At 41.4% G+C, this 12,146-nt stretch overlaps 1 protein-coding gene across 17 annotated transcripts in view; it reads left to right on the forward strand.

The window, feature by feature from the left end:
* CELF2 (CUGBP Elav-like family member 2) overlaps positions 1 to 12,146 on the forward strand; it is a 547,482-nt gene that overhangs the window by 471,707 nt on the left and 63,629 nt on the right. For all 17 annotated transcript variants that reach the window (XM_042052904.1, XM_042052849.1, XM_042052822.1 and 14 more), the window contains one exon: positions 7,759 to 7,893. In XM_042052904.1, the coding sequence (XP_041908838.1) occupies positions 7,759 to 7,893 (135 nt within the window). The remainder of the gene's footprint in view (positions 1 to 7,758; positions 7,894 to 12,146) is intronic.

Raw genomic sequence — 12,146 nt, forward strand, 5'->3', positions numbered from 1 at the left:
TTGCACCTCATTAATTAGTAATCAGGGCAGAAGCCGTGCACTTAGAGATCTACATACCTGCAAATGTAAATTATGATTGGGCTCTAAATCTCTCCGCAAGGCTTTTTTAAGGCTTCTTTTTTTGCTAATTGTAGTGCATCCCTTTTTCAGGCTTCTCCAAGGATTATGAAGTTTGGAAGGAAATTAAAACTTCACATTATGCTAGGTTTCCCAATATGATAACTTTCCAAACAAAAGTGGCCGTGAGCACAGGAAATATGAGCTGTTACCCATTTGTACAGGAGGGGGTGTTCTCTCTCTCAGGTTGGAGTCATAGAATCATTGAATATTCTGAGTTGGAGAGGATGGATATCTGTCCACAATGATTTTCAAAGTCTGATTCCTGGCGCTGAACAGGACAATCCCAAAAATCCCACCACGTACTTAAGAGCATTGTCGAAATGCTCCTTGTGCTCTGTCAGCCTTGGTGCTGTGACCACTGCTCTGGGGAGCCTGTTCTAGTGCCCAGATACCCTCTGAGTGAAGAGCATTTTCCCAGAGTTTTAGCAGTAATTTCTTGCTGTCTTTGAGCGCTCAGAATAGAAGCCAAGGCACCTGGATGGGCAGAAGGACTGAACTTTTCAGGCCCCACTGCAGTCAAGGAGAACGTTGCTTTTGGAATCCAAATTCCAGTCCCTCATATTTAGTGCTAGCAGTGGGCACAATTATCCCTTAGGCACAGGAACACCGGCCTGAACCCTCTGAACTAAGTATGGCCTCTACGGGTTCTTCTTTCAAAGACAAATTTCACCTCAATTTCCTTGGCAAATTAGAAAAATAAGAGGCAATGGGCCAAAATTGACTCCCAGTGAGTTACTTCTTCATTGCCTGAAGTGTTTCTTTCTAAAGGAGATTGAACATATTGGAAAAACACTGTGGGGAATTGTGCAAATTCTGTCTTTCTCTGCAAGTAGCACCTGCTTGGAAAGCAGGGTAGGTTGGCTCCTGGCTGCTGCTGTTAGTCTGGGGTTATCTGCATGAAACTCCTGCCTGCACTGTGGGAATACTCTCTTATTTTCTGGCATCTATTCCAAGCATGAAAATCATGAGGGATTGGGGTTTTTTTCTTTTTTTTTTTCCTTGCCATTCTTTGTATTTTTGAGGAAAACAAATTGTCAGTTCAGGGGTTCCAGGTGTCAAATTAAACATTTTTTAAAATTTAGACTCCTGAAGTGTGTGGGGACTTTTGATAGGCATGTTCAAGGGGTTGTGAACTATTTTTTTTTTTTAATTGACTGGAGAAACAGAAGGCAAAATAATACCACAATGATGGTAATAATGGTACAGCTCCTCAGAAAGGCAGGGCGTAGGCATGGGGTTCGTGGAGTGGATGACTTCTTTCCAGCCGCTTGGAGATCAAGAAAGAGAAAAAACAGCAGCGTGGGGGATGTGGAGGTTTGTTTGGCACATGTTTCCCATATGCTTCAGGCTATCCATCTGAGGAGGTATATTATCCATGCCAACAGCAAATTGTAAACTGTACCTCTTCAACCAGATTGGTAAGTTCAAAGGGGAAAAGAAAGAAGACATGCCAAGGCATCTTGGTTTTCATGATCCCTGGTGGTTGAGCTTTTGAGGAATACTCGAATCTCTTTGATTTCTGAGTCACAGGAGGATCCCAGTGGATTTTATAGGTAAAGTCATGTTTCTCAGTTTACAGAGAGGTTAAAGAAATTTTCTTGGTCAAAAATTTCTTGTGGAAAGATGTATAGGACAAGTTGGACACTACAATTCTTCTGAGCTTGTACATGTTTGTGAAGGATTGATAGACCTGTTCAGGTTCCATAGGGAGGAAGGAGATTCATGTTAGAATTCATTCAACTCACAGAGGTTTTTAAAGAACAGTATTTGCTGTGTGATAAAATGCCCCCTCCCCATATTGTGTCCCTTGTGCAAAAGGTTTGAATGAGCATCCAAGCCAGAGAGTACCAGGATGAAATGCTCCTCCTTTTCCATCACTGTTCCTGCCCTTAGATATCTACATCATCTGAGATAACTGTCCCTTGGCGCCAAAGGCCAAACTCACTTCATGGAAACTGGGAGATGGGTATGGAAGGGACACCTCCTGCACACATTACTTACCTGCACCAGGTTGCTCAGAGGCCCATTCAACCTGGCTTTGGACACTTCCAGGGATGGGGCTCCACAGCTTCTCTGGGGACCCTGTTCCAGCAGTTCCTTCCCTGCCTATAATGTGTATAAGTCATTTCTCTGCTCATGCAGATGAAGCAAAGCTCGATCTCTTCCACCAAACTTTTAGCAGCTCGAGTTGATGGGGCAAGACTTGCCCTCAGATTTAATTGATTTGTCTACCCAGGAGGATTCTGAAAAGCTTCTTACTGCTGACAAATGTAACATCTCTGAAATATGCAGATGATGAATTTTGTAGTGTGTCCTGGTCTGATCACCCAGTAGGTCTGGTCTGATAACCTTTGTGGAAGTTGTTTTAACCTATCTACAAAGTTTTGGTTGAGGATTTTCTGCCAAAACGCATGGTTTTGACTTTCCACCATTAGTAGATTCATCACTCACAGTATTTATCCTTTTAAGGACATTTTCCCTTTTTCAAACAAAGGGGGTTCCTCCAGTCTAATGCTGAAAAACTTGCAAACACCTGCTTGACTCTAAGTTGTCTGTGGCCATTAACATGCTACAATTTGCAAATGCTTAAATGTGTCTTGGATCTGGATTTGAACACAGTCAATACTTTCAGGCACATATCCTGCAGACAGTATGCTCTTAAATGGATCAAAGCATCACTGCTTCAGTGAAAATGACAAAATCCTCTATTTTAAAAAAATTTTAAAGTAGGGAGGAGGGTAACTGAGTAATTTATAATTTGTTTTTATTTATTTTATTAGTGGAAAATTTTAAAAATAATTTTGAAATTCTAAGTGGCACAACTTTGCCGATTTGGAGGTAGTAATTAGATGCCATATGTTAGCACTAACACATAGAAAAGTTGATAATTAATGCAGGCAGCTCCAGATTCAGGTGTGACTTTGACAGATTGTATGCAAGGGGTTTTCACAGGCTTACAGCTAGGGATGAAAAGTCTGGCTTCACCCCTTCCCTTCTATATGGGAGTGAAAAACCAAAACCAAACCAAAACAAAAAAACCCTCCACACCATTTATACATAATTAGCTATTTATCTATTTTCTTAAAAGACAAGGCATGTTCTGGGGAGAAAATGCACTCTTTATCTGACTGGACTCCTCAGAAATACAATAAAGAGTTATAATTTTGATATTTCAGAATTTTGGAGATCTAGAAGAGTGAAAAGAAAAGTTTGTTGGATCTTCAGGGAGATTTCCCATTATTATTACAGGGTTTAATTCTTTTGTAGCATTCAGAAAATAATCTCTATTCATTTATTCTCCTGGCTTAGCCTGCAAGAAATGCTCATTACTGAAGCAAACTGAGTAAAGCTAAAAAATTAGACCCTTCAGGATGTTATTCTGCACATTGGATGTAATGCTGTCAGAAGACAGGAAGTTCAGTTTGAAAAGTTCCCCCCCCAGCAGAGACAAACTTAATCTCAGATAACCTTTGATGGCTAACGCAGAGTTCTGGGTTCAAACATGATGCCCAGACACACATGCCAGTGATGGCAGAGCTAGCCTTGACAGGGTTACAAGAGCAACTCATTTTAAAACAGGTATCTGCACTTCATCACTCAGGGTCCCTGCATTCTGGCAAACCCCACCCCAAATCCAGCAGGCTTAGCACTGGATGTGTCACTCAAACTGCCCTGGCAGCACAGCCCACCTGCATTTGTAATGTGTTAGGATGGATTAAAGGTGAACCCCATCATGTGTTAATCAAGAAACTGTGCAGTTTCATGCCATCCTTCCTATAAATAGAATTTAGGCCTTGTTTACTGTGACCTTCTGCCTGCTTCTGCTCCATTAAGGAGGGGCACTCAGCCACCCCATCCTACCTGCTACTTCCAAACTGTTGTATCTACTTCATTCCCACAGAGTGGTGCAAAAAAGTCAGAAAGTTCAACTAATCCCATGAGTGAGGTTCAGAAATAATGATATCAAACACACACCAAAAAAGTCTTGATTTTTCTGGATTTTGGCTTGTTGAAACCTGCCCCAAGGGTGGGAGAGAGTAATCAAGCAGCAGTGAAATGCTTATGAGATATGTGCACACAAGTGCTGGCCCATGCACACTGTTACCCTTCTCCCATCCTTCTTCTTTGCCTGCTCTCGTTGCCCAAAGCACTTGCAGCTCCCAAGCTTTGTCCGGTCCCTCAGAGCTCATTTATTCCTTCTGTCCCTGCAGCTGGAGCTCAGGACATCTAGGTGTTATCATGATGCCCAAGATCTGGGAGTTGGATGGAAGGTAACAGCGTCTGTCAGTCTACTCAGTCAATGTAAAAAATCTGTAATCTTCTGTCAGTAGCAGGGGAGAGACTGCCCTGACAAAGGCATCCACCTTGCTGGGAGAGGTGAGATCCGTCACTCTTTGGAGGAGCTGATCTCTTGGCATTGCCAACAGCCAGTTGAGCTGACACTAAAACTGTAGGTCACTGAAGTTAGGCCAGATGGGTTTAGGCTGCCATCCTTTCTCTAAGCAGCAGCATCTGTCCCAGTCTCAGTGCTTTGCTGGGTCACATGTATTTAATGCTGGGCTCCTCATTTTGCAGTCCGTGGGAGAAACCCAACATGCACAGGAAAATCCTCAGGCTTGGCAGATCCAAAGAGAAGTTTGCTGACATCTAAATACATTTGACCAACACTTCTTGTACTCTGTTGTCTGTTTGATTCTCAAACCTTGCCTGTGTGGCAGGTAAGAATTCATTTTAGAAAGAAAGAAGTGGCTGACCAAAAATGCAGAAATAAATCCTGAAAATCAGTCTTAGTGAGGTGGAAAAGTATTCTGTTCTCTGTGTGGGAATATATTGTTAAAAACTCTTTCAGCCTAATAATATCAGATGTTCTATCAGATGGAGTGAAAACATGGCATTTTGATCTTGACAATTGTCACTTTAAATGTTTTTTATGCTGGGCCCCTAGCCAGAAAAAGAATAGCAATTTTCTTAAGCTTCAACACTGATCAGCACTGACTAATGGCACTGAATGCAAAGCACGTCATCGTATCAATATGTTTTCTGTACTCTGAGCATTCTTCATGACATCTGCATTTTTAAGATGTACAGTACACAGGAGCTGGATGTTTAATTTACTATAAAATCACCCTCAAGCTGCAAACCTGCAAATCATGTTAGTTAAATGGCATATTTATAGGTTTACTAGCGAAACCAAAGGAGGCCGGTGGGGAGTTTGTCGCCTGCTACTTTTTGGAAAAATAAAACAAAGCCTTCTGTTTGCATCTCATTTCTTTTGAGTGTCCATGTGAATCTCTTTGGTTTGAGGCTTTGTCCTGGCACCGAAGCAGGACCCAAGGGGCCTCCTGTGGCAGGCATTTGTCCAACTTAGCCAACAGCTATTTTTAAAAGAAGGTTGGAACCTAGTCACCCTTCGGGTAGACCTGCACACTGTATTTCAAGCCTAAGATCAACCCAAATTTAAACTGGCTGGTACTAGCTGACACAGAGATACAAAATGAGAGGTTTGTAACACAGAGCAGAAGGCAATTCTTGGAAATGTGCTTGGCACCAAGGCTTCACCCAGCCTGACCTCAGTCTGTGGTGTGGAGAAATCCAGACCTGGCAGCCCAGCTGGGTCCCTTGTCTCAAAACTTTTCATGCACCATGGCCACAGTCTGTGGCTGTTGTCGTGGGGACAGGATGGCCAGGGAACTTCCTCAAAAAGATTGCTCAAGGCAATACAGGAATTGTCTGCAGCTAAGTTACAGGCATCCTTTCACCAGCAGAAGTGGCTGCCTGCACTCCTCTTGTAGCTGTGAGCAAGGCAACTCAGCTTTCCCACCCTTAAAATATTAATTAGTAGCATCAAGGTCAGCTATATATTATGAATCAGATGTAAAATTCCATATATATTTATATATATTTATGTATATATAAATATCCCAATTTGTAGGTCTTATTTGCAATCATGCATTTTCAGCTCCTGATCTGTATATAACTGGCTCATCCCATGCATTCATCATTTCTTAACCCTTTCTGAAGGGTTCACCTGCATGTGGAACCTCAAAATAAAGTGTAAATGAAAATGTTCAGTCTTGAGGAATCTCTGCTGAGGAAAACATCTTCCCCTGGGTGTTAAATTCACACCAATTTTCTTGCAAGCTTGTAGAGTGAGACACTGGGATTGAAGGGGCTGGTCTCTGTTTTGGGTTCTGAAAAATGCATGGGTTTGGTGCTTGCTTGTATAAAAGCTACCAATACTTTTTAAAGTCAGCGATTTAAGGAGAAAATTACTTCAAACGCTTCTCATGATCAATAAACATGAACCTCTTCTTGTTATTCTTGAAATTATTAAATGCACTGGAAGTGTTGAAATATAACACAAATAAAATCCTAGGAAAAAATGGACGCAGTTCCTTCTTCCTCAGCTGCAATTTATTCCATTTGACAAACTCATACTAATACAGGAGACAGAGTTAGAGAGCAAGGGAGGATTCTTTTTTTTTTTTTTTGTAAGCCCAGAAATGAAAATACTTCGTTACAAAAATAATTTGCACAATAATAGAAATAAGTAAGTGCAGTGCAGACTCTCTGGAGTAAAGCTTTCCTTCCTTCTTTGCTTCCCCACAAACCCTGACAGTCTGCTCATTAACAGGGAATTGGATTTACATGCCATTTCCAAAGAAGAAAGTACTGGTGTATGTACTGTATAATAAGCACTTAGATTTTTGGTTTAATATAGATGGGTCAGTGCATTAACATTTTTAAGTCTTTCCAGAGTGAATTAAGTTTTGATGACCTCTTTCATTTTGACAAGAGTCCTCAGCTTTAGACCTGTAAATTTGAGTTTGATTAATAGGACTGTGTGCATCCTGCTGCAGCAGTCCAGCTTGTGCTTTTGTTGGTGACAGTACAGGCAGGAAATATTCTACCAATAATTCAGGTAAAGCACCTTTTTCATCTTTTTTTTTTTTTTTGCAAACTCAGCATCATCACTCATCCAAGGGTGTTCAAGTGATGTCCTGGAATATGCCTTGTGTCCTCCTGAAGGGGAGAGGGCTGTGGCACTGAAAAAATCAGCAGAAAAATTTAACGCATTCTTTTTCCAGAGCAGTCATTACACATCTGCCTTTCCAGTGCCGTGCATTAAGTTGGCTGAAATTGAAAGCTCAGATAGGAGCTGCTCTCAAAACATTTCTCAGGAATATTTTTCATTAGCTTGTATCATTACGTGGACAATCCCTTCTTCACTCTCACCCCATCATGATTTCTTTCACACATAAGGGGGTGAGGGAATTTATCTGAATTAGAATCTATGCAAAGATATCTTTAAAAGTGTCCTTAACAGAGGATACTTTTCTTTTAGAAGCCGTGTAGCAGAGGTGTATGCAGAGTGACTAAGACAGCCAATTAATATGTTATATAAACAGTGAGCACCACTAGAAAAAGGAGAGAGAGAAAGAGAGAAAAACGAGATATTTGGGGTGGGGGAGGGAGGGGGAGAGGGAGGTTGTAAGTATAAAGTGTTTGCCTTAGGACTTGTCTTCAGTTACAGAGCCAGACTCACATGACTGGAGCTTGGTTTGATGTGGTAATGAAGCATTGATCACAGGAAAAAGATGAAATGGCCTTTGCTCATTCATTATTTTTATCTTCTAGCTGTGGAAGACAGAAAATTGTTCATAGGAATGGTTTCGAAGAAGTGTAATGAGAATGATATCAGGGTGATGTTTTCTCCGTTCGGCCAGATAGAAGAATGCCGAATCCTTCGGGGACCAGATGGGCTGAGCCGAGGTGAGTGTGCAGTCTGTAAAGTCTCTTTTCTTAAGTGCTAATTGGGAGCTTTATGTCACAGCCAAGGTAGGCAGAGCTGCTGTCTGCAGCGAGAGGTTACGCTGTAAAACGTCCCACGTGATGAAGGTATCCACATGAACTTTTCACAGTGACTGAAATTATCACCTTTTATTTCCAATGTCAGAAAGGTCTCGGTGCCAACATATTAACTTGTGTTATCACCCTGTTTGTCAGCTGGAAAGGTTCCTTTGCACCCTGAGAAAACACCCTCAGTTTTCTGCTCTCACAAAATCAAAGTTGCTCCCCTGACCCCATTTCTGCTTTGTAGCACAAAAGGCCAAAAAAAAAAAAAGAAAAGGACAGGACCGCAAATGACTGCTCGAAGGCATAAAGGGTGATGGGAACTGGCCCTCGCTGTAGCACTATCTCCTCCATTCCTGTGTTTTCTGTAACTATATGCAAAACATAGGTCTGCTTTATCTGAGAAACAAAGAGGTTAGCTTGGACCTGAGAACTTTGCCTGGACAAAAGTTTGTAAAAAGAGCTTTTAAATCTTGTGCCTCTACCACAACCCAAAAACCAGGGCGGAGGTGTTAAACATGACCATCATGAGTAGTCAGGTGGCCAGCCTGAACTTGGAAATGAAAGCAGCGCAGACTTCAATAGCCAGTGATCCCTTTCGAGTGCAAAAGTACCTTTTAGGGAAAGACCTTCTGAAAACCTATTGAAAAGAAAGATAATTGTATCTTGATGACCCAGACTACATATTAACTCCATGGTATATGGACCTGAATTTATTCTCAGAGCATGAACCTTCTCAAAACATCAGTGCCAGGGGTTGTTGAGTGGAAAAGGAAATTGGGATAGTCCCATCTCTCAGTGCAGGATGATGCTGTGGTACCTGCCACAGACATTTAATGGAACAGGGAATAAGTAATTTTCATTGTGGAGCTGTGAAAAACATCACATCTACAGAAAAAAACAAATACATAGAAAGCACAGTTTATGCATTTTATTACATTTTCAAAAGGCATAGAAAAAAGTAATAGTGCCCATTTTGCATATAGATATGGGTATAGATTTAGAATTTTTTTTCTTTACTTTTGGATCTACTTGTTTCTAGTAGGCAATAGGATCCACAGAATTTGTGCAACAATTTGTGCATGGGGTTTTTTGTTTTGTGGGCAGCCCAGTTTCTATAAAACACCTATACATTTCAGCAAAGGAAGTGCAGGTATTCCTATATTTCATGGCACTTCTTGAAAGCACTTACTGTAGTACTTCTGAATAATGACTTGTTGAAAAGCCGCTCTGACAATAAATAGGGAGCCCCAAGAAAATTATGCATATTTATGCTTTGTGATCCCCAAACTTTTGGGGCTGGGATGCAGCAGGCCCTTCAGGCAAGAAGAGCCTCATGATCATGGTTTTTGCCTTGGGGAAGATTAGGGCAGAGTCTGAGGTTGGTTCCTGCAGCTCAGTAAGGAATGTTTACTGATGGAGTCGAGTGTTGCCATTATCTTTCTAGACCCAACACTGAGGCAAAATAAGCATTTCTGATTTTCACTGATTTCATTGTGTAAGCAGCACAGGGAAGGGATGATGGAAGACACAAGTGGGAAAGGAGCTAATTAACTGCTGAAATAGCAAGATCTGAGCATCAGATGTTTTGAGCCCCAAAAAAGATTTAATTGACTTGTCAGCATCACCCAACAAAGAAATGGATCTTTCCTGGGATCCATAAAAATCCCACTGCATGCTTGCTTTTATTCAACAGACTGGGTTTAGTAGGAGCATAGAAAAGCTAATTATGAAATCCAACAGAGTAAGTGAGGTTGGTGGGGTAGTTTTGTTCTGCTACGAACAGCAATCTCACGACAATCAGGAGCTGAGATTCCTGAGCGACGTCTCCAATGTATCAGGCAGGGCAGTGTTGTGTGCTGGCCAGCACAGCTGTAGAGTTAATGTGCTGTTCTCTCCTGCTGGAGACTGAAGATCTCAGTCCAGGTAGGTCACACACCAGTAACCACAGCAGAGCTGCATCCTCTGTGCTACTTGGGTTCATTTTGGTCACAATCACGACTGATATTCTATCATGCCCTCATGCCTCATGCCTTGTTAAACTCGAATTGCTTTCTACACACCCATGTTCACACTTTAAAATGAGTTTGGCTGCACCAACCAGGTTTTCAGGCAGATTTTTATCAGCTTCAGAAAACCACCACTCCATGAGATAAGACAAAGCATTGGGAAAATGGTTGGTATTGCAGTTGAAATGAAAAGTGCTGAGGGACATCTGCAGAGGAGGGAGCTTGACTGAAAAAGCACAAGGTGAAAAACTGCTTCAGGAGGGAGGACTTACACTGTTAAATCTTTGTAAAGAGTTCCAATTCTTAATGAATTTTAATTCATGTTACCATTTCCAAGATGTTAATTCCCTTTGCCACAAACAGTATTTGTTTTCTCAGCGCCTGTCTGGATGTACTTTCCTCCTAGAGGCAGAGGGGTAAATGAAAAATAGTCACTGTCTGAGGAAAACACTGACCTTTCCATGCCAGAGCCTTCAGGAGCTCAGTTCAGTGCTCACAGCAGTGAGATGGAAATGTGGTCCAGTAAACTCTGTTTGGCATCTCTTTTCAATTGCATAACAAGTGCACATCATGGTATCTCAGATGAAAAGAGCTTGAAAAGTATCTTCCTTGGTATTTATGCCAGCTTTTGAGCTCTCTTAAAAGGTTCAGGCAAATAATCTGCATTACCAGCAGATAGTTGCAAGGAATAGCTCCAGGTTACACTGCTCAGTAGAACAGTTTTGGTTTGTACTGGGTTTGGTTTGGTTTTTTTTTTTTACTTAGTAAAGACTGAAAAGGTTTCAGCTGACTTTTGTTTTAGCCCATGTCTACACTACAACAGCAACCTTACCACTGGTAGGGTAACAATCTGCTCTCAACTCATAGGCAGGATTAGGGTTGCACTGTACCACATGGGCTCCAGTAGCAAGGAGAAATCCCATCCTGTGGCATCAAGGGGAAATTTAACACTTTGTAATGAGTGTGATGTAAGTGCTATGATAAAGGGAGAGGGGGAGAGAGACAGAACTCGTTCTTTCTGTTGTAGTTCCTAACCAAGAGTTGACAGAACTTTAATAAAGTTGCACCCATTGCTGTCACTATTGATAACAGACCATCACCTTTTCCACTCAAAATTCCTATTGTCAGCTGTTTGAAACTCAGCTGTAAGATGAGACTAAAGTAATGATACAGAGCTCCATTGGTAGAGAATTTTAAAGAAACTGAGGGAGTTTTTAGCTTGAGTCATGCTTTCTCCCATTGTTACTCGCTCCTGCACCTAAAAAATAACCATTGTTTATACCTGTAACTTGCTATATTTTGATCAGCTACAAGAATAGGCAGCAACCAAAAGGCATTGCCTTCCAAAGGCTCTGGGATAGTCCCTGTGAAATTAGCTGGCTGGCAGCGAGTAATTCCTAGCTGTGAAAAGTATTAAAAAATAAAAATACCCTGTTGGTAGTAGAGATAAAGAAACCAGGGATAGCCAACAGCCATGGAGGCTGGCCACCTCTTGAGCAGGGTTCATGGGACTATCTAAAGAAGCTTGCCACTGCCTGTACGATATTCATTATTCAGAGAGAAGAATTCAGCCTGCAGGGTTGTTTAATCCAGCACTTTTTCTGAAGAGCTAAGTATGCTTTACAAAAATTCATGATTGTGATATCATGTGCTAAGCTTCATTATCATGAAAAAGCAGAAGTGAACTGCCGCAGATGATTAAGATTTTAAATCACTTATTGTAAACAGCTTAAGGAAACTTTCAGACCTCCTGACTCCCAGCACTATGTAATGTCTGCATGACCACAGATGCCAACACAAACAGCCAGGCAATGAGAGCTGAGTGTGCAAAAATAGCCAGAAATACCCAAGTTTGATTTGTAGCTGTACCACTGATGTGTTGTATTGACCATAGGTGAGTTGGTCACTCAATCATCTCTGTTCTCCGGGTGCTTAAAGTAAGGGTAGTGATGCTCCTCTGCCTTTGTAAAATGCTTTTTTTTAGATCAGTGGATCAATATCTCTGTATCACTCTAGGAATTATTACCATCCATAATGATGATAAAAAAAATCCTCTTATCCTTATCACAGGAGCACCACATAGCAAATTATTCTGCTGTATTGCTAAGTGCAGATTTATATATCAGATACCAGAAAGAAGTCAACTGGGTTAATAGCATGCAC

This window comes from Corvus kubaryi, unplaced genomic scaffold (assembly GCF_017639235.1).
Source record: "Corvus kubaryi isolate FWS band 111438036 unplaced genomic scaffold, C.kubaryi_AGA036_p1.0 135, whole genome shotgun sequence".
Lineage (NCBI taxonomy): Eukaryota > Metazoa > Chordata > Aves > Passeriformes > Corvidae > Corvus > Corvus kubaryi.